This window comes from Cibotium barometz, unplaced genomic scaffold (assembly GCF_041138505.1).
Source record: "Cibotium barometz isolate CiBa-2024 unplaced genomic scaffold, ASM4113850v1 ctg368, whole genome shotgun sequence".
Taxonomy (NCBI): domain Eukaryota; kingdom Viridiplantae; phylum Streptophyta; class Polypodiopsida; order Cyatheales; family Cibotiaceae; genus Cibotium; species Cibotium barometz.
In genome coordinates this window covers 1,449,696-1,476,392 of record NW_028229435.1, presented here as the reverse complement: position 1 = coordinate 1,476,392, position 26,697 = coordinate 1,449,696, and the positions used below count along the sequence as shown (strand labels likewise).

The 26,697-nt window shown below is 36.9% G+C and overlaps 1 protein-coding gene across 1 annotated transcript; it reads right to left on the bottom strand.

The window, feature by feature from the left end:
* LOC147602623 (uncharacterized) lies at positions 1–26,697 on the bottom strand. The gene is made up of 3 exons (XM_086797814.1): positions 26,382–26,697; positions 25,899–26,274; positions 1–206 (listed from the first exon to the last, which is right to left on the bottom strand). Exons 1-3 carry the CDS (start codon positions 26,595–26,597, stop codon positions 1–3), a joined length of 798 nt encoding a protein of 265 aa, XP_086653940.1. The 5' UTR covers positions 26,598–26,697.

Genomic DNA, 26,697 nt, shown 5'->3' with positions numbered 1-26,697 from the left:
TCATGCACAGAAGTGCATATCTATATTGAAGTCGAGGATGCTAATTGCATCCAAAGAGCCAATGAGATTCAGGTCTCTCAAGGTGTCGACATCAGGAGGAACTTTTGGACACGCAAATTCAAGCGGGTGACTTTTTGCAAGGATGGAGTGATCCGAAGGGGACATACCAGGCAAGAGACCGGATGTACCACCTGGCGACGCGAAGCCTGCAAGAAGCGCAATCTTGGATGAGTTGATGGAGGAATCTTTTGGTGAATCGATGCCAAGACGAGATTTGCAAACTTGTCATTTATTGTCTCAAAAATGAATGTAAACCCTGGGATAAGGCATTTGACCTCTATCAAGGGTGTAGTGGGTCCTCAATTGCTTCGCAACTATTCCCTCGGGCGTGCGTGTCATTAGAAGTGTCATTTGTCCAGAAAGTTGTCATTAGAAGTGTCATTAAAGATGTCATTTAAGTTGTCGTCGCTCGAAAGTGTCATTAGGTTGGAATATGAAGGGTCATTTTGAATATGAGTCACTAAGATATGAAGGGTCATTTTGAATATGAAGAGTCACTAAGGAGTCGGTTAGTCAGTTAGTTGTTATGGAAAGAGTCGCCTAGGAGTCTTTTTAAAGGCATAGCCTTCTTGTAATCGTGTGTGGTGTGTGAGAAATCAAGAATCAAGAAATCAGTTTGAGTTTTGCCTCTCTCTCTCTCTCTCTCTCTCTCTCTTTTTCAATCTCTGTGTGTAATTTTTCCATGAGAGTCGTGTGAGTGTGTGTAACCTTGTTGAGGGCTACGGCCTATAACACTGAGCATGTAAAGAAACCACGCTCTATGTTACCATTAGATGTGCTAGAGATGAAGTGGCAGTGTGTATATCAATGGACTTTATTGCTGGGCTACCAAGGACTAAGAGGAGGTTATGACAGCATTTTTGTGGTGGTAGAAAGGCTTACAAAAGCCATTGATTTCTTTCCTATCAAGAGTTCATATACCGCTATGGATGTGGCAAATGTGTTTTTGAAGAATATCTTCAAGTTACATGGTATGCCTAAAAGTATAGTATCGGATCGAGATTCTTGATTCGCTTCAAACTTTTGGCAGGCATTCTTTAAAGCTTTTGGGACATCACTTAATATGAGTACATCATATCATCCTCAAAGTGATGGGTAAATAGAAAGAGTGAATCAAATCTTGGAGAACATGTTAAGAATGTATTGCATGGATAAACCTAGAAAGTGGGATGAATACTTACATATGGTGGAATATGCATAATAGTAGTCCATAGTCTACTATTGGAATGTATCCATTTAAAGAATTATATGGGCAAGATTGCATGTCACTTGTATTATGATATGATCCTCTTGGGGGAAGGTTGAGATAAGTAAACAGATGCTTGATGAAATGGAGATGTAGACAATAGACATAAGGGAATGCATAAGAGTTGCATAAAGTCATAAAGAGTTATGCAAACAAGAAAACAAATCCAAGAGAATTCAATGAGGCTGAAATGGTATTTTTAAAGGTGAAACCAAAGAAGAGTTCTTTAAGATTTAGAAAGTTTACGAAATTGGCACCTAGATATGCAAGACCTTTCCAAATACTTAAGAAGATTGGAACACAAGCTTATCGCCTACAACTTCTAGAAGGCACTACAAGAGCTTGAGGGCATACCGACGCAAATGTCGAACGTTGGTATGCCCATGATAATGTTGGAGGAGACAAGTCGGGCGGGGTATTTTCAAATTTTCGTTTCCCGGTGCGTATACCGACACGTATACCGATGCTTATTCCGACGCATATACCGACGCACATTCCGTAGTATATACCGACGCATATTCCGACGTATATTCCGTAGTATATACCGATGCTCGTAAGTTTTTTACAGCCGAGAGCCTATTTTCTGATTTTTTCGCAGAGTACAGCGCGTTACAGAGAAGGTCTCTTTCTCTCCCTCTCCTCTTTTTTCCTCTCTCCTCTTTTCTCCTTCTTTCTTCTTTTCTCCTCTTCTCCTTCTTCTAATATGTTCTTTCTTTTACTTTTTGATTTAAGAATTAGGACGTTTAGGGTTTTGTGTTTTTTTGGCTCTATATGCATGTTGAGAGCTCTCTATGTATGCATAGATCTCCTAATGCATGCATAGAGATTTTAGGGTTTTGTATTAGTTCTTATTCTTGTGTTTAATTTACTAATTATTTTGTTTAATATTTTGTTTTGCAGCTCTTTCACCTCACCAATCTTCCACCAATCCTCTCCTTCAGCTTCGCAAAAAAGAGGTAGATCCTCTTTCGATTTTTCTTGTTTATGCTATTTTCTATGAATTATTGCATCCCTGTTTTATGGTTTAGGGTTAGTTTTGGGTTCTTGTAAGCTTATACATAGGATTAATTAAATATCTATGCATAAAACCTATCATAAGCTTGCAATCTCTATGCATAGCCTTCTTGCAAGCTTTATGCATAAGCTCTATTCATAGAGCTTGCGAGCTTATGAAATCTCTATGCATAAGCTCTATGCATAGGCTTTATGCATAGAGTTTACAAGCTTATAAAATCTCTATGCATAGGTTTCTTGCAAGCTTATAAAATCTCTATGCATAGGTTTCTTGAAAGCTTGCATGGACATTGTACATAGAGCTTGCGTAGCCTTCTTGTTGAAAGCTCTATGCATAGCCTTCTTGTAAAAGCTCAATGCATATGCTCTATGTATAGGCTTTATACATAGAGGTTGTAAGATTATGAAAGCTCTATACATAGGGCTTGTAAGCTTATGCAAGCTCTATACATAGAATTTATGCATAGAGCTATATGAATCTAGCTGAATGCATGAATTAAGATCTATCCATAAAGCTTAATACATAATGTTTTATGTATAAATCTTATGGATGAGCTTTATGCATAAGGCTTCACATGCGTTATGTTTCTTTGCATAAACCTTTTTTTGATGTAGAGTGCCTTGCATGGATGGAAAGCATAAGCTTTTTGAATGTTTATACTCTCTTATACATATAACATATAAGTCTTATGCTCTGTTTTTCTATGCATAAGGTATTCTCTTTATTCATAGAGTTTATATATGTTATCAAGGTAAGATCTCTTATCCATGTAAAACAAGATCATGTTTATTACACCATTGGGTGATGGGATTAAGGGTTAGCATAGTGCATAAGGCTTAAAGCATAGAGCTTATGCATAGAGCTTATGCATAAGTGTTGCATAGAGCTTATGCATAAGACTTATGCATAGAGCGTATGCATAAGACTTATGCATATGGCTTATGCATAGAGCGTATGCATAAGACTTATGCATAGAGCTTATGCATAAGACTTATGCATATGGCTTATGCATAGAGCTTATGCATATGGCTTATGCATAGAGCGTATGCATAAGACTTATGCATATGGCTTATGCATAGAGCTTATGCAAAAAGCTTATGCAGTTGGCTTATGAAGTTGGCTTATGCATAGAGCGTATGCATAAGACTTATGCATATGGCTTATACATAGAGCGTATGCATAAGACTTATGCATATGGCTTATGCATAGAGCTTATGCATAAGGCTTATGCAGTTGGCTTATGCATAGAGCTTATGCATAAGGCTTATGCATAAGACTTATGCAGTTGGCTTATGCATAGAGCTTATGCATAAATCTTGCAGCCTTATTATGCAAGCTTATACTTATGGCTTACAAGCCTCACTATGCATACGATTGCATAAACCTTATTCATAAAGCTTGCATAAGACTTACGTATAGAGCTCAATGTGTAGGCTCTATTTACAGAATCTATGCAGAGATAAGCTAATGTATGAGTTATTTTTAAAATCTCCCTCAACGGCTAGGGAAAAGAAGCCCGTTTGACGCTTTTTTAAATATTTTTAAAGTCTCCCTCAACGGCTGGGGAAAAGAAGCCCGTTTGACGCTTTAAATGTTATTTTTTAAAATCTCCCTCACGGCTGGGGAAAAGAAGCCCTGTTTTATGGTTTACATAGTGCTTTGTGTAATGCATAATGATTTGTGTTTAATGAGCTGCATATGTTATCCTGCTAGATGGAGCCTCTCAATCTTGAAGAGAGAACAGCGTGTCCATGCATGCGATGTAAGTACCAAATCTTTCGAAAACGAAGGATTTGCAACCAGCACGTTCATGACGCTGGCATATTTCCAATGGAGCGCTTGCAAAATTTACGGTTTCAATCGTACAACCAAGCAAGTGTGCAGCCGCATCTTGATAACATTGCGCCTGTGAATTCTCGTCCCCAACAAAGGATGAGGATATCGCAGGAGGGAGTGACAGATGGAGCTCAATTAACAGCACCCGAGGGAATGGAAGAAGGTCAGCAAATGGAAGAAGGTCCAATGGAAGAAATGTTGGATGCCTTCATCGAGCAACAAGAAGCTCTCTTCGAGGAGCATGAACATGAAGATCATCAACCACGACATTCTCAACGGTCAAATTATGAACCAGAGGAAGAGGCCATGCGTAAACTTGCACGCCTTCCATTATACAATGGTGCCAACATATCTGTATTGCGTGCATCTCTTACGATGCTAAATTTGCAGTCAATTTTTGGATGGTCTAATACAAGTGTCACTGAACTATTCAAGTAAGGACTTTTTTTGGAGATTACACCTACTGTTGAAATGATAAATTATAAACTTGTATTTGAGAAAATCTTAATAGTAACGATCAGATATTGCCATACTTACAGGCTTTTGAAAGACCAGATATTGCCCCCTGGCAACGAGATGCCTCCATCTCGTGCAGATGTGAAGAAGTTATTGAAATCCATAGGCATGGATTACAATAATATTCATGCTTGTCGCAATGATTGTTGCCTCTTCCGCCATGAATATGAGCATTTGCAAGAATGTCCCCATTGTGGCTCTAACAGATATAGAGAAGATGTTCAGGGGGAAGCTGTCCCGGTAAAGTTTCTCAGGCACTTTCCAATCATCCCAAGAATAAAAAGCATGTTCAGGTGCAAATCTATAGCAAGCTTGATGACATGGCATGCCACAACTCGATCCACAGATGAAGTGATGCGTGTGCCTGCTGACTCACCCGCATGGAGACACATTGAAGAGAAATGGCCGGCTTTTAAGGAAGAACCTCGAAACCTCCGTCTTGACCTAGCAATGGATGGTGTAAACCCTTTTGGTTTAAGGAGCTCTTCATGGAGCACATGGCCTGTTTGCCTTGTGAATTATAATCTTCCGCCATGGTTAGCAATAAAGAAAGGTCATTTGTTGCTCTCATTAATAGTTCTAGGAAAGTACAAGGTGAAGAACATGGATGTATATTTGGCACCACTTATTGATGAGTTACGCACCTTGTGGAACGGAATTGAAGTGAAGGACATGTCAAAGCAGCAGAGTGGCCAAAGACTTACAACTGTGCAAGGTATTCTCATGTGGACAATGCATGATTGGCCTGGATATGGAGAATGCTCAGGTTTGTCTATATCGGGTTACAATGCATGTCCTCTATGTGGTCCTCGACTTGATTCAAGATACTCAAAAGCATTACGAAAGAATGTCTACCAAGGACATGTTAGGTATCTTCCAGAAAATCATGAATTGCGGGATGGTAATCTAGGAAGACCTCCTCCAAGTGCATTGAAGGCAAGCAATTGGAAGATCAAATGGGAGGAATGTGGCAACTTGGCATGTCCTGGGATGAAGAGGCTCTCTATCTTTCACCAACTCCCCTATTGGGGTGATCTCCTTATAAACCATTTGCTTGACCCGATGCATATTTTCAAGAATGTAGCTGACATTCTGTGGAAGACCATGATAGGAAAAAAGGAGACTAAAGGCCAAAGGGATGACTTGGAAGAGATTGGTTGCATGCAAGAGTTGTGGGCTCGCACTAGACCGAATGGAAAGGTGCTACTTCCAAGAGCCCCATGGGTTTTTAGCAAGATGGAGGAACAACAAGTCAAGAGGACAATTTCAGAGTTTCGGACTCCTACAGGTTGTATGCATTGCTTGAAAAGTGCATTTACAAAGGATGATGATCTAAGTGGCCTCAAGAGTCATGATTGGCACAAGTTTCTACAATTTGTGCTACCCATAGCAATAAAAGATTGCCCCACTGAAGACATTAGAGCTACTATCTATAAGATTGGCACATTGGTGCGCTGGATTTCTTCAAAAGAGATAAAGAGAGACACTTTGGAGACAGCGCGTTTAAACTCCATAGAGGCAGTCTGCATGGTAGAGAAGTTTTTCCCTACAATTTTATTAACAATCCAGATGCATCTGCTAGTTCATGTTGTAGATGAGGTTGCAGTTGCTGGAACAGTCCATTCAAGATGGATGTTCTTTTTGGAGAGGTTTATGAAGACATTAAAGGGATTTGTTCGCCAAATGGCTCGCCCAGAGGGTAGTATGTCAGAAGGGTGGCTGATACAAGAGTCCCTTGTTTACATCACTGAATATTTAAGTTCCTCAGATCCAGAGATACCTCGACTATGGTCTCAAGAGTCTAACAGGCGAGTCATTGGTGAAGAACCTCAAGGCGGCCAAGGCATTAAGAGAAAGATGGATAACAATTTGAGGGAAAAAATCAACAAATTTTGCATCTTGAACTCTCATGTAATGGAGAAGTGGATTGAGACATATGAAGCTCTCAAGCGACAGCGAGTACAAGATCGTTTAAGTTTCACAAGGAATCGCACTACAAGAAATCTCCCATATCCAGAAGGTATGCAAGCTCTTCCGGACTTTCCCACAGGTAGATGGCTAGAAGCTACCATTTTAGAAGCCAAACGTGTTGGTTTAACTATAACAGAGGAGGAGGAGGAGCTTACAAAAGGATGCGATTGGCATGTAAGTGTTTAAGTTCTACATGTCTCTCTTTTTTTTCTCTACATGTCTCAGTGTTTGATTCTCCATCAACAATCTTTTTGTGCTATTTGTAGTATCACAAATATGGGGCGTTTTGGTCACATGGATGTCATTTTCGAGTAGAACGAATAGACCAAAGAAGAGCAACCTTTGATTGTGGTGTCACAGCACAGTTTGTTCAAGAAATTCATGCAAGTGCAAGTGATGATAACACAATTACTGGAATGCTTGATTACTTTGGAACCATTTAAGATATATTAAAGGTTGGCTTCAGAAGTTTTGAGTTGTTTATCTTTGATGTGAAGTGGTTCAAGGTAATCATGAATGGGCCACATGCAACTGTACGTAGAGACAAGAGTGGCCTCATCCAAGTGGACTCCACAAAGGTATGGACCGATCAGCAAGATACTTTTGTGCGCCCAGAGCATTGTGAGCAGGTTGTCTTTAAAGCGGATCCAAAAGATCCACGCTGGCTGTTTGTGGTTCAAGTCGTCCCCCGCAGTAAGCAAATTTTTGAAGAATTTGAGCTACAACAAGGTGATGTGGATGCACAAGGTAATGGAGAGCAGCAAGAACAAGCCGATATCAACAATGAAGAGGAGCAAGCAATTGAAGAGGAGCAACTAGAGCAAGATCCAAATGAAGAGGTGCAAACCAAGGAAGCTGAAAAACATGTTGAGGAAGAAGACATAGATGATGAAGACATCCTTCATCAAGGGACTTTTAATGATGAGGATGCTGAAATGTACATAGACATAGATCTCTTTGGGGCTACTGATCTTAATGAGGATGATAGAATAGATAATGATTTTTAAAATGATGTATCTTAATGATTATGCAAATAGTTATGACATATTTGTAATGGTTTTATGACATTGAAGGTCCTTTCATTGTTTACCATTGTTAATGTTTACCATCATAATCGCTACTGTAGGAGCAAGTTGATATAGTTTTACCAATGTTGTTTATCATTGTTAATGTTTGTCATATGGTTCTTTCATTGTTTACCGTGTAATTTTTATTTCGCACAAGTTTGTCATATGGTTTTTTGTCCAACAGGCCATGGGTGACTCACTTAATCCTACACCGCAGGGCATGAGTCCCCAGCAGTTATATGGTTTTCTTTCGTCCATGACTCCAGAGCAGAGAGCCATGGCTCAGAGTTATTGGGGTTCTGGAGCAGGGACATCTGCCTCACCATCTGGCTTCCCGACGCCAGTTCCCACACCCGTGGGTACAGCTCCCACATCTCATACAGCCTTCCACTCCTCTTACAGCTCGATCTACCACCTCTTCACATAGACGACGTTCACGTAGTAGGTCTTCAGGGGGAGGTTGTTGTGGTGGTAGTGCCACAGATGCTGTGACACCACCACCACGTGAGCGTCGTCCTTCGCTTTACACAATTAGGGATGGGGCACCAATAATGGATAGTGCAGGGAAGGCAATGAAGACATGCATTCGACAATTGTGCACTATACAGTTTCACGACTCTGTCATGACTAAATGGGATCAGCAAGATAAGGGAAAGAAAAATTATATAAATACAAAGATAAAGCAAGAGTTTCAGCCATCTGACCCTATGAATGTCGTCTCTAATGAGTGGATACAGTATACAGCTCGCATTTTGATGGGGCATCGTAGGTCAGAGGGGAGGGACGCATTTAGAGAGGGGGAAGAGAAACCTGTTTGGCTAGATGACAGGGAGTGGGCAGCCATTGCTCAGGAGCTCACCGAGACACCAGAGAGGTTTCAACAACAAAGAGAGGCGGCAAGGGCAAGACTCCAAATAGTAGGGGCTTCTCATCTTGGGAGTGGTGGTTACGAAACCATGCGCCATGAATTCGTAAGTGTTTGTAGCAATTTTATTTATGTAAATGTATGTATGTGGGCTAAATGTTGATTTCTAAAAGTTATAATTGTTAATCGTTTGTGCAAGAGTTGGCCATGAATCGCCCACCAAGTAGGCGAGAGGAGAAGTACGCTCACAAACATGGCCTTGTGGCCTTGTTTGAGATGCTTGAAGAAGAAGGAGAGACCATCAATTGGGAGGCATTACCATGATGTAAGATGACCTTCAAACTAATGAAATATGATCAAAACATTCTTGAGTATTAATGTTTAATTTAATTTCTTGTTTGTCGATCAGGAAAATAAAAAAACGAGCACGGTTGTTTTTGTGCTCTATTTTAGACAGAATGGTGCTGTCTGTTTGCTGTTGTTGATCTTGCTCATTTTGCAGGCAGCCAGGCAACAGCCAGGCAGCACTATTCTGCCCAAAAAAAAATTTCTGCTGCAGCATCGGTATATTCCCCGGTACTCGCGTCGGTATATTCACTGGTATATGTCTCGGTATTTACATCGGTATACACCCCGGTATACACCCCGGTATATGCACCGGTATAGAGGCCGGTTTAGCCGCCGGTATTACCCCCGGTGAGCGTCGGTATAGACAATGGAATATGCGCCGGTATTGTTACCCGACGCTTATACCGACGCTATGGTTCCGGCGCTTATACCGGCGTTTATACCGATGACGAGGCTTTTTTAGACCCCGTTAAATGACGCCGGTATTAGGCTAACATGTAGTAGTGAGGAGTTAAAGCACATAATGTATTTCACATTAGCTTACTAAAGAAGTACATGGTTGATCCAAATCGTATACTTGGTAATAGTACAAGAGTGGAAGAAGTGTGAAATTTTGAGATAGAACCAGAGACAATTTTGGATCGTAGGGTTAGGAAGCTTAGACATCAGGATATAGTTGATCTCCTAATAAAATGGAAGACCTATGCAGTTAAATATGCCACTTGGTTGTCCAAGGATCATGTGAGGAGTCACTATCCTCAGTTCATGCGATGAGGACAATGCTCTTTTTCTAACCTGGGGAAAATGTAACATACTCATATGTACATATTTTTGGGTCCATTTGACTCGGTGATTTTCAGCATATACATTTAATGTTTAAAAGTGGGAAATACTTAGAGGACATAAAATATTAAGTTTGGTCACAAATTTAGTAATTTTAGAGATGTCGATTTTTGGTCGATTTTTGGGCTTTTAATGTATGTTTTGTGGTGTCATTTGTAAGCAATGTCTATTCTATAATTAACCATGTTAGATAATGTATAAGAGGTTCACATAGTGAGTAGTTTAGCCTAAAGGAAACTCACATAGGGGTTTACATAGTAAATATAGCCGCAATGGGCACCCAAAACAGGGCTTCGACACCAAATAGACCCTTAATTTTCAGTAATGGCCTCGTATGTGGGGGTAGATAACTTTATTTGTAAGAGAGACGTATTAAAGAAAGTTAGTTCATCACAAGAAGAACAAAGTCCATTTTCAGATAAGTGGAAGATTCCATGCGGTGGTCGATATTCGCAAAACGAATCTAACACCACTGTATCTTACAACTCCTTAATAGCTCGATATACTGAAAGATCGAAACCAACCTGTGCAATCGAAACCAACCTGTGCAACAACTCTTGGTTGAGGGCTTATAGGAATTTTATCAAGTTCTTCTTGCTGCTCGTCATTAGAATTTCTTGCTCCTTGCCCTTCTCAGTTGACCCTATCTATCATCAAAATTTAGATGATCTTCCATCTCTTCATGATCTTCTCGGTCATCTTTGTCTTCTTTATTCAAATTCATGATCTTCTTGGTCATCTCTATCTTCTTTATTCAAATTCATGGAAGCTCGAGCACGCATGGCTCTCATTCCTATCAATAAGCTTGATAACGTCCTCTAGAGTTACACCCACATGCAATAATCCTTGTAAAAGCTCCTCTTCTTGGCCAAGGTTAACTACTAAATTTGTTTGATGTGTAGTCATCTTGTGATTGTACAACAAAATTGCAAAACAATTCTCAAGAGAAGAAACTCCTCGCTGTATCACAAAAGTTAAAAATAATATTAGTCATCTAAGACCTGAAATATCCGCAATCAAGTGTGGATTTATGAGGTCCCACTGCCCCATCTGCGCACTGTGGGGGTTTTAGCCACTGCCCAACCACTGGAATAGTAGAACCAGACAAGTACTCACCCACCCATAATTGAATGCCTTTCTTAACTTTTGCTTTAGAATACAGATACGCACACACTCCTCTTTAAACTTTAACTTATAAAACAATCCATTGACAAATGGTTACACATGTCATAACTCTAAATTTCCATTGAGTCTTTGTTTCTCACAAAACAGTACCACTCTGGACTCTCCGTTGAGACCAGCCGGGTCAACAACGAGATCCAGTAATAGATTACAATAAGCATTCGTCCATCATACAATATCTTCCTCGACATACGTATGGGTGTCCTTGGCACCGCGAGCCCGTGCATCGCTCAGAACCCTCCAGGATCCTCCTTAGGTGTCCTGGCACTTCACTCAGGGACCGCTTCGTCAACCCTTGTCCATCGTACCGGAAGCGCAGCATTTTAACCATATCGAGGCTGATCATGACCTGGGCAGGCTTTGCTGCGTGAGCTGTCCTTTGAACACTCCCCGCCAGCTGTTGCAACCAAACTTCCCTTAGAAAACACATATCGAGGCTGATCATGACCTGGGCAGGCTTTGCTGCGTGAGCTGTCCTTTGAACACTCCCCGCCAGCTGTTGCAACCAAACTTCCCTTAGAAAACACATATACCAAATGCTCCCTCCACCAGCATTTTGGTGCGTAAGACAGTCTTTTAAGAAAATAGGGTTTCTATGTAAGTTTTCAGTTTTGATTTTCTTTTGAATACAATGAGTATATCTTAATTTCGTATCCCAAGACTTCTAGATCACAGTCTGGATTCCCAAGCAGAATTCCTCGAATTTTGAATTCTTAATCGTCAGATCAAAATCAAGGTCTCAACTTAGTTTCAGATTCGGTGGGTGTTTTGAGTATAGATTATGGAACTGGTCACATCGTCATTTCTTGAAACTCATGAAGGAGTTATGTCATAGTCTGATTTAGGTTTTGAGTCTGGAAAGGTTCTTCTTGAACTATCTTTATCAAAGGGAAATATTTCAATTACTACTTTACTGAATTTAAAACTAATCATGAATTCCTATGAGGAATCATTTATCTAAAATTCCGATTTCGATAGCTTCATTGAATTTTCTCATTGTCATCTTAGAGAATATGAAACAGTAGGATTTTCTTTCACAGAGTATTTACTAAATCATTTACCAATATTCATGGGAATTAAACATAGGATTAAAGAGAACTCTTATTTTGATATAAAAATAAAATTAATTTATGCATCCTTTTATGCATAAAAATCGATATTAGTGAAAGTAAGCTTTTATAAAAAAAATCTTTTATGCATTATTCTGTGCATAAAAATCAATAATAATGAAAGTAACACTTTTATATTAAAAAAAATCTTTTGTGCATTATTTTATGCATAAAAATCAATAATGATAAAATTAACACTTTTATATTTAAAAAAAATTATTTTATGCATCTTTTTAAATGATGAAAGTAACACTTTTATAATAATAAAAATCTTTTATGCACTATTCTATGCGTAAAAATAAAAAATAATAAAAGTAACACTTTTATAATTAAAAAAATTTCTTTTATGCATCCTTTTATGCATAAAACTCAATAATGATGAAAGTAACACTTTTATAATAAAAAAATATTCTTTCATGCATACTTTTATGCATAAAAATCAATAATGATGAAAGTAACACTTTTATAATAAAAATTTTTCTTTTATGCATCCTTTAATGCATAAATATCAATAATGATGAAAGTAACACTTTTATAATAAAAAAAATTCTTTCATGCATAAAAATCAATAATGATGAAAGCAACACTTTTATATAATAAAAAAATTCTTTTATGCATAAAAATCAATAATGATGAAAGTAACACTTTTATAATAAAAAATATTCTTTTCTGCATACTTTTATGCATAAAAATCAATAATGATGAAAGTAACACTTTTATTTAAAAAAATTCTTTATGCATAAAAATCCATTTTGATGAAAGTAACACTTTCATTAAAAAAATTTATTCTTTTATGCATAAAAATCCATTTTGATGAAAGTAACACTTTCATATTAAAAAAGATTAATCTATATGCATAAAAATCCATTTTGATGAAAGTAACACTTTCATAATAAAAAAACAATTATTCTTTTATGCATAAAAATCCATTTTGATGAAAGTAGTACTTTCATAAAAAAAAAATATTCTTTTATGCATAAAAATCCATTTTGATGAAAGTAACACTTTCATAATAAAAAAAATTATTCTTTTATGCATAAAAATCCATTTTGATGAAATTAACACTTTCATTAAAAAAATTCTTTTATGCATAAAAATCCATTTTGATGAAAGTAACACTTTCATAATAAAAAAGTTATTCTTTTATGCATAAAAATCCATTTTGATGAAAGTAACACTTTCATAATTTAAAAAAAATCTTTTATGCATAAAAATCCATTTTGATGAAAGTAACACTTTCATAATTAAAAAAATATTCTTTTATGTATAAAAATCCATTTTGATAAAAGTAACACTTTCATAATAATAAAAAATTATTCTTTTATGCATAAAAAAATAATCAATATGCATCTTCTATGCACAAAAATGACACTTTTAGAATATAGAAATGATAGGGATTACTCTTTTAGAATAATAAAAGATAATACTTATTTCCAAATTTTTGAAAAATTTTGCCATAACCTCCTTTGTATGGCTGACCATTTTTTAAATTTTCCTACTTATTTTTACTTAAAAATTAACCTCAATTGGCTTTAAGCATTCTAAAATTTAAAAAAAAATCACTTTTTAAAAGAGAATTAATATGAGAGTTTAATTCTAAATATTAGTTCACTTAACTAGGAAAAAGAAGGGCTGATTTTAAGAATGAGAGAGGGGGAAAGCCTTTCCACAAGGCATAGCATCCATTTATCACTTCAAACAACACAAAAATTGGAAAAGCATAAAAAGAATAAAGAGAAATATAAGATTTCTAACTTACATAAATTCTGGGAGCTTTTCTTTGGCTTGATGGTTTGAGGGTTCTACTCTTGTTTGTAACAAGAGTGGCCACCAATCTTTAGAAGAGGGAAAGGTCAAAAACTAGTGAATTATTAAGAAATTCACAGTTCTTGGCTCTTGGGAGGAGTAGAGTAATAGTGCATAAATACTATTATTTTTCAACAAAAAGGGGAGGCTTCTATTTGTAGGAAAAAGTGAGCTCCTAACCAAGCAAACTGATTCTAGAACTTTCCAAATCAGTTTGGTCAACTTTTGACCATTTTTAGGTCAGTTTAGCTTACTTTTTGGAACTAGACTTGAATTAGGAGAGAGGAGAGATGAAATATCTCAATTTTAAGGATTTAAAACTTCATTACACATGTGAAGTAGGTGCCTCATTCATGAGGGGGGAATCCCCATTGTGAGGTGTCAAAAATCCATTTTTTTAGCTTTTCCTTTGGTCCTTAGTCCACTCTTCATCTTATGTGAGTATTTACTCATTTTTGGGGGGATTTTCTTTATTTCTTCTATTTATCTTCTCCACACATTTGGATGAATTTAATTGGCCCCTCAAAACCTTAATTTGAAATTTTTCAAAAATCTCGACCCCTAGGTTAAGGCCTTTCAAACAGATTATACTTAATTTCTAATGCACCTTCTGAAAATCTTTTTGAACTTCTGTTTCAGGGGAACTTATTTTAATAAGAAGAGATATTTTTTCATCCAAAAATATTCAAAATTTGAATATTCTCTCTCTAGAATATTTTCTCTCTCTAGGTAGAAACAAGATTTTTTATATTTTTGAAGAGGGATTTGATTACAGGGAAACATGCTGGACATCTTGAGAGGCTGGGGAGGAATCTTACATTCTCTCCCACTTGAAAAACGCGAGATGTCATCTCGCAAACTGGGGGTAATCCCGTAACAGTTTGGCTTCCTTCTCCTAGGTGGCATCTTCAAAAGGATAGAGCTTCCATTTAACCAATAACTCTCTCAGAATTCTGTTCCTGAGAACCTTTTCTTGAACATCAAGGATTTCTTCAAGGAATTGCTGGCATCTGCTACTCCATGTCGTCAACATCTGTCTGGACATCTCGACCCTAATCATCAATGGGTCAGACCAAGTGATTGAAGTTAAGCAATCTTGTCCATACAAAGCTTTGAAAGGACTCATCCCAATACTTCTATGATAAGAAGCATTGTAGGCAAACTCGGCTAAGTGTAGATAGATAAGCCACTTCTTGCGTTCCCTGCCACAGCATGATCGAAGTATATCTTCGATTACTTAGTTTACCCTTTCTGTTTGACCATCGGTCTCAGGGTGGTAGGCTGTGTTGAGATCCAAGAAAGTTCCTACTGCTTCAAAAAATGCAATCTAGAATCTTGACATGAATTTGGGGTCTCGATCACTTACTATTCTTCTGTGTAGGCCATGCAATTTGAAGATTTCCTTGAGAAACACTCTGGCCATATCCACTGCAGTTAGGTTTCTTTTACTAGAATCGGATGGGCAACTTTGGTTAATCTATCAACTACCATGAAGATGGAGTTGTAACCTGATTGCACTGAAGGTAATCCAATAATAAAATCCATACTGATACATCTCCACTTCATCTGGGGGATGTCTAAAGGATGTAACTTCCCATGAATTTTTACTCTCTCAGCCTTGACTTTATGTGACAGGTCAGACATTGACGTACATGATTAAGCACATCCTTTTTTAGACCAGGCCAAAAGAAGCTTTTCTCCACAGACATGTAGGTTTTGATGAAACCTGGATGTCATGCAATAAGGCTGTCATGGGCTTCATTCAGAATTTGACCCTTCATTCCCTCATCATTGGGAATGTACAGTCTGCGATTATAATACATAATTCCATCATCCAGGCTGTACCCTTGAACACGGTTCAACTCCTATGGAGTTTTTCTTTCCTGCATAAGTAGGGTAGCAATAGGGCCAAAGAATCTATCTTGCATGATCTTCTCTCTTGCTTCAATAATCAAGGGATTTGACACTACAATAATTGCAAGCAAGGAGGCTTTTTTACTGAGGGCATCTCCTACCACATTTTCTTTGCCTGGGTGGTACTTGATTTCAAAATCAAATTCCTGTAGGGTCTACATCCACCTTCTTTGGCGCATGTTGAGATCCTTCTGAGTGAAGATCCACTTAAAGCTCTGATGATCTGTCATCAAAGTGAATCTTGACCCAGTAGGTAATGTCTCCATAACTTCAGGGCATATACTACTGAAAGTAGTTCCAGGTTGTGGATAGCATAATTCCTCTCATGTGTTCTGAGTTTTTGGGATTCATAGGCCACTGCATTACCTTCCTTCATGAGTGCGCCTCCCACGGCAAAACCACTGGCATCAATTACTACTTCAAAGGGTAGAGAGAAATCTGGGAGCTTCAGAACGGGATTGGTTACCAAGGCGGTCTTCAGCTTATCAAAAGTACTCTAGCACCTGGCAGACCATTGAAACGGAATATTCTTCTTGAGAAGATTAGTCAAGGGGGAAGCTATGAGAGCATACTTTGGTATAAAAATTCTATACCAACCAGTCAATCCCAAGAATCCCTTCTTTCACTGTCTTTGGTTCAGGCCAATCTATGATTGCTTGGACTTTTGCGGAGTCTGGAGAAATTTTATCTTTTGATACTACCAGAAAGCCCAAATATTCAACATGGTCGATAGAGAAAGTACATTTGCTCTTTTTTGCAAAGAGTTGGTGCATCCTTAGAATCTCAAGAACATTTTTGACATGAGCTTCATGGTCAGTTGCATTTTTTGAGTAAATCAGAATATCATCAAAGAAAACAAGAACAAAATCATCCAAGTATTCTCTGAGAATGTCTTGCAGCATTAAGCGATTGAATGTAGCTGGGGCATTTATCAATCCAAATGGCATGACAGTGAATTCATAATGCCCATACCGAGTATTGATGGCTGTTTTTGGGATATCTTGCTCATTAATCCTGATCTGATAATACCCTGATTTGAGATCTATCTTTGTGGAGATCTGGGCTCCACTTATCCTGTCCAAAAGCTCATCAATTCTGGGGATAGGATACTTATTCTTAATTGTCAGCTGATTTAGACCTCTGTAGTCCACACAGAGTCTTAGCATTCCATCTTTCTTTTTCTGAAAGAGAACTGGCGCACCCCAAGGTGAAACACTGGGTCTTACAAACCCTTGTTCTAACAGCTATCTAAGCTGTTCCTTGAGTTTGATGGCTTTAGAAACTGGCATTTTGTACGTACACAGGGCTACTGGCTGAGCTCCGGGGGTCAATTCTATCACATGATCTACTTCCCGAATTGGAGGCATCTCTGTTAGCTCTGCTAGGAATAAATCATCATAATCACTCGATCAGGTTCTTTAACTTTTAACTTTAAGTCTACCGGATTCATTTTGACAAGATAAATGCACTGTTTCTTTCTAACTCCTTTTAGTAACTTAGAAGCCTTTACTAATTGCAGACTTGGGGATCGTGAAATTCCGATTCCTTGAACTCTGTTTCCGTGAAGATCACAGAAGGAAATGGTTTCATTATGACAGTGAATGTCATAATGGTTCCATTATGACAGTGAAGGTCACAGAAGGAAATGGTTCCATTATGATAGTGAATGATATGCATAAAAATCCATTTTGATGAAAGTAACACTTTCATATTAAAAAATTTATTCTTTTATGCATAAAAATCCATTTTGATGAAAGTAACACTTTCATAATAATAAAAATTATTCTTTTATGCATAAAAATCCATTTTGATGAAAGAAACACTTTCATAATCCTTTTTGATGAAAGTAACACTTTCATAATAAAAGAAAAATTATTCTTTTATGCATCAAAATCCATTTTGATGAAAGTAACACTTTCATATTTGAAAAAATTATTCTTTTATGCATAAAAATCCATTTTGATGAAAGTAACACTTTCATAATAAAAAACATTATTCTTTTATGCATAAAAATCCATTTTGATGAAAGTAACACTTTCATAATTAAAAAAAATTATTCTTTTATGAATAAAAAATCCATTTTGATAAAAGTAACACTTTCATAATTAAAAAAAAATTACTTTTATCCATAAAAATCCATTTTGATGAAAGTAACAATTTCATAATAAAAAAATTATTCATTTATGCATAAAAATCCATTTTGATGAAAGCAACACTTCCATTAAAAAAAAATATTCTTTTATGCATAAAAATCCATTTTGATGAAAGTAACACTTTCATAATAAAAAACTTGTTCTTTTATGCATAAAAATCCATTTTCATGAAAGTAACACTTTCATAATAATAAAAATTATTCTTTTATGCATAAAAAATAATCAATATGCATCTTCTATGCATGAAAATGACACTTTTAGAATATAGAAACGATAGGGATTACTCTTTTAGATAATAAAAGATAATACTTATTTTCAAATTTTTGAAAATTTTTGCCATAACCTCCTTTGTATGGCTGACCATTTTTTAAATTTTCTTACTTATTTTTACTTAAAAATTAACCTCAATTGGTTTTAAGCATTTTAAACTAAATAATTTTTACTTTTTAAAAGAGAATTAATATGAGAGTTTAATTCTAACTATTAGTTCACTTAACTAGGATAAAGAAGGGCTGATTTTAATCATGAGAGAGGGGGAAAGCCTTTCCACAAGGCATAGTGTCCATTTATCACTTCAAACAACACAAAAATTAGAAAAGCATAAAAAGAATAAAGAGAAATATAAGATTTCTAACTTACATAAATTCTGGGAGCTTTCCTTTGGCTTGATGGTTTGAGGGTTCTACTCTTGTTTGTAACAAGAGTGGCACCAATCTTTAGAAGAGGGAAAGGTCAAAAACTAGTGAATTATTAAGAAATTCACAGTTCTTGGCTCTTGGGAGAAGTAGAGTAACAGTGCATAAAAACTATTATTTTTCAACAAAAGGGGGAGGCTTCTATTTGTAGGAAAAAGTGAGCTCCTAACCAAGCAAATTGATTCTAGAATTTTCCAAATCAGTTTGGTCAATTTTTGACCATTTTTAGGTCTAAGGTCACTTTAGCTTACTTTTTGGAACTAGACTTGAATTAGGAGAGAGGAGAGATGAAAATCTCAATTTTTAAAGATTTAAAACTCCATTACACATGTGAAGTAGGCGCCTTATTCATGAGGGGGGAATCCCCATTGTGAGGTGTTAAAAATCCATTTTTTTAGCTTTTCCTTTGATCCTTAGTCCACTCTTCATCTTATGTGAGTATTTACTCATTTTTGGGGGGATGTTATTTATTTATTCAATTTATCTTCTCCACACATTTGGATGAATTTGATTGGCCCCTCAAAACCTTAACTTGAAAATTTTCAAAAAAGATAAGGCCTCTTGAATAGATAAGGCCTCTTGAATAGATTATACTTAATTTCTAATGCACCTTCTGAACATCTTTTTGAACTTCTGTTTTGGGGGAACTTATTTTAATAAGAAGAAATATTTTTCCATCCAAAAATATTCAAAATCTGAATATTCTCTCTCTAGAACATTTTCTCTCTCTAGGTCAAAATAGGTAGAAACAAGATCTTTTATATTTTTGAAGAGGAATTTGATTACAGGGGAAGATACTGGACATCTTGAGAGGCTGGGGAGCAATCTTATAGGATTACCCAACCTAGGCTCTAATACCAACTGAAACATACCCATATTCTGTTCTATGATCTATGCACAAAATTTCTCAAAATTTATAGTAAAAACACATCATACTTCATAAAATGAAGAGATTTTCAATAAACCATAATCGTTGACAATACAAAGTAACATAATAATTGCCAATACAAAATCTCAAAATCACAGAGAGAATCACCAACAAAAAGATCTAGCTAATAGGAGTTTCCTTCGACACCACTTTCGAGTGTTTTTAAAAAAATGTATATTATCTCTAATTTAGTTCAAGATAATATTTTTAGAAGGTCTTTCTATCTTTATCATTTTTTGTGCATTATAATCTACTAATTTCTCATGGGCTGTTGTTTTTGGCTTCTTCCAGAGCCTTAAGGTGATTTCTATGCAGGAGAGAGAGAGAGAGAGAGAGAGAGAGAGAGAGAGAGAGAGAGAGAGAGATTTTCAGATTCGGGGCCAGTCGTCCTCCTTAGACAGGGAACTCTAGACAAAGAACGTGATTTATGCCCTCTGGGAGCCATTTGGTAGAACCCAGAGAGAGGACGAGATTTAGAAGAGGCATACCCAAGATAGCCATGACATCCAACGTGGAGGTTGAGTGGACGGGCATTGGAGAAAAGCCCTATTGGCTAGATCTTTTTTTTTGGGTGATTCTGTTTGATTTCGAGATTTTGTATTAGCAATTATTATGTTACTTTGGATTGTCAATGATTATGGTTTATTGAAAATCTCTTTGTTTTCTAAAGTATGATGATTTTACTGTAAATTTTGATGAGAAATTTTGTGCATACATCATGGAACAGAATATGGGTATGTTTCATATGGGAATGACACTAGTTCCATCCTCTATAACCCCATGGGGGAGATTGGTAATAGTTCCACTAGTTCCGTTCTCCATAATCCCATGGGGAGAATGAATTCTCCCCATGGGCTTATGGAAAATGCTTTCTCCCCATTTCCCATAACCGCATGGAGAGAATGACACTAGTGCATTCTCCCTCATGTGGTTATGGAGAGAATGACACTAGTGCATTCTCCCTCATGTGGTTATGGAAGAGACCACCATTTCATATCTAAAGTTACATATCAAAAGTTAAACCCTAAGCCTAAAATATAATGGATGCATGATTCTTAAGAGATCAAAATGCATATGTAAAGTTTGTACAAAGGGAGAGAAGATTTATGACATGTATAAATTTCTATAAGGAACCACAAGCATCAATAGATCTAAAGTTTGTATGAAGGGAAAGATGGTGTATGACATGCAAAAATTTCTATAAGGAGCCACAAGCATCAACATACTTCATTAGAGACATTGAAAGAGAACCTACATATAATGGATGCAACATTCATACGAGATCACTATGCATATCTAAAGTTTGTATGGAAGGAAGAAAAGGGTGTATGACATATAAAATGTGTTATAAGGAACCATAAGTCTTAACATCTATACATTAAAGGACACTGAAAGATAGCCTATCTACATTATAGTGACAATTTCATATGATTAAAATTGTAGTTACAAATTTTAAGTGATCAATGATTAGCTGCTATAAATCGTGTGTATATCTTTGTCAAAAGTTACCATTTGGGTGCCCTTGATGGCAAAGTTGGCACCCATATAGATACTTACGATCACTATAAAATTTTGGAAAGAAACCAAAAGCATACACTAATTATGTACATGGGAAAGGCACGTAGAAAATCATACTCTAATTATAAGTACTAAAGTGCTAAAATTAAGACATGTTAGAGGTACATGCAAAATCATAGCGTAATTCCATTCTCCCCAGACTATGGAGAATGTCACTATTATCATTCTCTTAGGCTATGGAGAAGGGAACTATTGCTATTATTTCCCATGGGGTTTTAAAGAATGGAACTATTGACATTCTCTCCCATGGAGACTATAGAGTGAGAATGACACTTTCCCCCAAGGGCTTTAGAGCATTAGGGGAAATTTGAACATATTTTGGGCCAATAGGAATAGAGGATTGTGCACATTTGGTCTCCTTTGAATATAGGGAGGGAGACTAGGTTGGGGGAATAGGCTTTTAGCACTAATAATTATACTTGTCCCTTTCAAAAAGTAGTGTGGCCCCAAAAAATCCTTAAAATTTTTAAATTTTTTGAGATTCCCCCAAAAAGCCACTTTTCCCCCCAAAAACCCACCACCTTGAATTTCATTATAGTCAAAAATCTCCTTTTAAAGTCCACTTTCCCTCTTGAACGTCCAAATTAAACTCTTGTTAAACCTTCCTCCCTTATTCTTTCATCTTTTCAATATCCATCAAGCCCAAAACCCTAATCTGCATAGCATCTTCGCTTTTTCTTTCTTTGAGAGTCTGGATCATTAGAAGTAATTGAATTATTCAAAATAATATTGATTGCTCTTGCTCGAACACCCTACATCCAAAACTTATGAGATCCAAGAGTCTGTCAAATTAAGAAAATTTATCAAATTTAAGAACCCAAAACTATAGAAAATAACTTGAAAATTTGGGTAAAGATTTATAGCAAAAACAGTGGGTTTTTAACATAACCTACACTGTTATCAATCTCGATATATTTAGAGAAAAGAAATAGTGGAAGCTTTCTGTAAAGCAACTGTGGCTGATTTAGAAACTTATACTCTACCTCCTTTTTCAAATTTGGATATTCGTCTCCAGTAGCTTTCTTACATGCCCTATTAAATTTAATTAAATTTGATTATAAGGAAAATAAAGTATGAAGCTTAGAAGGAAGATCAATATTTAAGTTATTAAGGAGAACCACGTACAATTTAGGTTATTAAGGAGAACCACGTACAATTTAATCTACCCATGCATGCCAGTCAAGCTATTCATAAAAATAAAACTTCTTCTAAGAATATTGATAACACAAGCACTCCAGTGTCCACTGGAAAAAAGTAAAATAAAAATTTAAGAAAGCGAATATCCTTAAAATAACTCTACACATATGTCATATAGTAAACACAGGAATCATTAGAGACGAACCTCTCTACATATGACAAAACAACAAAACAACAAAACAAATGTTCTTATTCTTTATTATCTTGAAATAGGATGCAAGCTCTCAGAGGTTTTCTTCTTCATATCAATCAATGCTTTGGCGACACTAAGGGATCACCAATGAATACTTTGTTGACTTGATTTACAAGCAACTCCTTCATAAGAGCCCTAAAAGAGCCCTAAAAGAGTTTATAAACGAAAGGAAAAATAAACAAAATAGAAAATATTCATACATTAAACACATGTGAAAAATGTATTCATACCTTAAACACATGAGAACAACACTGTCATTGATCTCCCTATTCTTAACTACAAGCATGTAAATGTCTCCAAGTGCAATATAGAGGTAGTCTTCCTCCATTGTGCCAACATTGTAGAATTGGCCTTCTCCAACTGCACTAGGGTCTCTAAGATATCATGCACATGTTAGATATTCTCCTTTTCCTTCACCTCCTTCTCCCCCCCAGAACTCTTCCCGTTTGGCTTAGATTTCCTAACAAGCTTTCTTTTCTTCTTGGGAGGGGAAGTGACTTCTTCAGCTTTTATATTATTTGCCTTTGATTTCCTTTTCAATGCTGGGGGAATTGTGAGTATATCAAAGGTTTTCCTATCCCTCATTGGCAAGGGATGAAGAAATTTATCAAACCTATACCTCACTGTGCTTACAAGTGTCATGTCTACGTCCATCAAAGTGACTCTTCTTGCATGGGAAACACATATGAAGCTATCATTCATAAAGTCTATAAGGAAGTCTTCACAACCTTCTTGATGCAAGTGCACTGCTTTGCCATCTATAATGTCCATGCCCTTTGATACTGTCACATACTATTCTTACAATTCTTAGGAAGGGTGTCCTAGGGACGTCGATGAAAAGGGAAGAAGCCAGAGCGATGGAAGAAATTCTCATGTCGTCGAAGAAATGTCGCCCACCACGGAGAAATAAAGCAAATCGAACCCTACTCGAAGACCTAGATTTGCATCGTCACAATGGAATCCGGTGAGGAGGATCCACAAAACAATAGATAAAATCTTATTGTTGAAGACGATCCTTAGAATCGCACCGTCAAAGGAATGGGTCAATGAGAGGCATCCACGAAGCAAAAAGAAAAATTCAAAAATAAAGAAAATAGTTCTCGTGCCATCAATGGAACCCGACCTAAAAGAAAGAATATTTTCTCCTTTTTATAGAATGTGATGTCATCATTGTGAGGATGACATAAGCCCTACTACATGTGGCTCTTCGATGATGATGTCAGCCTTACATGTGGGGAATCGATGATGATATCAGTCCTACATGTGGCAAATTGGCACACTTCGGTGATGTCAGCCCTTCACGTCCATCCTTCACGTCCATCGTACATGGATGACGTCAGCCCTAGTAATTTCTATATATAGTCATGCCTTGTTTAAATTTCATTTTTTTCTTTCAGTCCCCCTTCCTTGTATCATAGATCACTTTTGATCCCCCTTCACTCGTGCCATGGGAATTCAGTTCACCACGCACGATTAGCAATTTCGGTTCTGGATTGTTCTTCACCCTCATGCCATGGCCAGCAATTCGAGCATGGAGCAGGTGGTTCACTATTATGATCCTATGGAAGATGATGTAGAGACACTTGAAGTTGTAATAGATCAGCGTAGGGCCAATGAAAACCTATTCGATTTGTTAAGGAGAGCTGGGCATGATGAATGTCTTCCAGATGTTGAGCCTATATTCAGTGTGTCCTTCAATTTAGAATATATAAGACATGGCAAGCTCTATGTTAGGTGAAGAGTGGGAGGCATATAGTAAATTGGTTAGTATAGAAATTATAAATGAGAGATCATCACATGTCCAGCTTTGCCCTCCTCATCTGAAAAGAAAAGCATGTCAAGACAGTGGGATGCCTATTCCGAAGATAAGAGGATAAACTGTCCTTTCCCACAAGAAAAAGTGCAAGGTGCTTGAGTAGTACTACTTTGGATGTATTGCTTATCTATTTCTTCATGCAGACAAAGAAGACTACACAAAGGATGAACTAGAAGTTCAGAATGATCAAAAGGTTTCATAAGCTTCATTTGTCATGGAGATTGAATCTAGAGATGAGGTTAGGCAGAGTTTAAGCCATCCACTGTCATTGATGAGGGATCATCCGTGCATGGAGAGCGCTTAAAATCAAACTTCATCATCCTTGGACTGCCCTCCTTTCTTATAAATGGCAAGAATTTTATCCTTCTCTCCCACATACAAAAGCTTTATAATTTAAGGGAGGATTATCGCCTCGCAATTATAGTAGATGGTTGTGAAGTTGCCAGAGGTATACTCGATGTGGAGAATGAACATAAAAAGGAGTTTCTAAAGTTGCCACAGGTATACTTGATGTGGAGAATGAACATAAAGAGGAGTTTCTAAGGTTGGAAACTGAGGTGAAATAGAATTTCATTGAATCCCCTAGAGTCATGTCATTGTGCTTTGACAAAGCCAATGAGACTGAATCTTCTCTTCCCATAGATCTAGAATTTCAAAGTCTTGTTCAGAGGAGTTGGGAATTACTGAAATGGGAAGAGAGTCCTTGCTTGGCCTTGATCAAGGAAATGAAGAAGGATCCATCAACCTTTGGGATGCATCCAAGTTGGAAGAGGATGAGAACTAGAAGGTAATTTATTTGTTGTTGAGTGAGTTTATACTATTGACTGAATTTATGTGAAAGCCAAGTTCTTTGTTTAATGCAAATTAAGCTTGATGATGCTGATGGTTTCCTTGGACGTGGAGGTTCTTCCCATGAAAGAGTTGGCCAAGATGCTTCTCTTGCACACTACATCCTATCTATTGACAAATAAATATCTATTGTCTACCATAGCAAATATTCACTACAAGACAATGCTGCCATACACGCGTTTCATACACGCGATAAATTACGAACGCGTGTATGGTCGCGCTTGTATTTGAATAAAATCGGGCGCGTGTATTTTAGCATTTAACTTCGCGTGTATATTTGCATTTATCAACGCGTGTATAAACGCGTTTATATACACGCAGTAATACACGCAAAAATACACGATAATATTCACGGGGTAATACTCGCTATTATACACGGAAAAATACACGATAATATTCACGGGGTAATACTCGCTATCATACACGGAAAAATACACGCCACTGTACACGGATTAATACACGCATGGCAGAGAAAAACTGAAAAAAAACTGAATTCCTTAACAAAATTAAAAACTATTTTCCTTAAACCATCTCATAGTACATTACAGTATACATCATTACACAATCCCACTACATGCATTTACAACAATGAAATATATTCAAAAATAAATCATGCATATGAGATGATAGAAATGTCATCAATTTAGAACATACAGTGACGGATTGGTTAGGGTTCGATCTCATCTTCAATAAGATCCATCCTTGTCAAACGATCAACATCAATATCCATTTGATCAATTGGTAAGGCTACGATTAAATTTATTCCACTATCGATATTCTGTACTCCATTGATAATGGTATCGATGTCCTGATCATCCTCATCATCATCACCATCATCCTCAATGGTAGGGTCATTCTCATGATCATGAGAAATGGCATGCTCATCCTCATTATCACGATCATCTCTTATTTCTTGATCATCGATCACAACATCTTCAATGGCATGTTCGACGTCATCTTCATTGCGGCTTGTTACATCCTCCATATGCTCCATATCAGTGAATGTATTATACATCACTTTGGAACGTGGTGCAATAGGGATGACGTACCACCATTTGATGTCATGCACCATTGGTAGATAGATAACCTACTCAAATACACACAGTACAGTAATTAATTAGCATATCAAAAGTCAAGGGGTACGCGAGCTTAGATATATATGTACATGAAACACATTAGTAAAAAAATGCATACCTGCTCACATTGTTGTGGCAATACGAGCCTATCTTTCTTTGTTTGCCAGAACTTTGTAGAGTCAATAGTTACATATCCACTTGCATGGCGTTTTATCGTTGCATCAGGCCCTTTTTCCACCACGTTCATTTGCCATTTGACATCCAAAACATACACAAAGAAGCGACGAAAGTCAAGCCTAAATATGTCTTGGATTATGCCACAATAATCATCCATTTTTCCATTAGCTCCCTCAAAGCTACTAATGACACCGCAATCTTGTGTATTTCTCTTTTCATCAATTCTTTGTGTTCGAAAATGCTTGCCTTCACACCAT

Coding starts and splice junctions, on each gene's coding strand:
- LOC147602623 (XM_086797814.1), bottom strand. CDS start 26,597: ATGGATGATTATTGTGGCATAATCCAAGACATATTTAGGCTTGACTTT. Junction 26,275..26,381: donor TGCCACAACAATGTGAGCAG/GTATGCATTTTT, acceptor GTATTTGAGTAG/GTTATCTATCTACCAATGGT. Junction 207..25,898: donor AATGGATATTGATGTTGATC/GTTTGACAAGGA, acceptor CGCTTCTTGCAG/GCTTCGCGTCGCCAGGTGGT.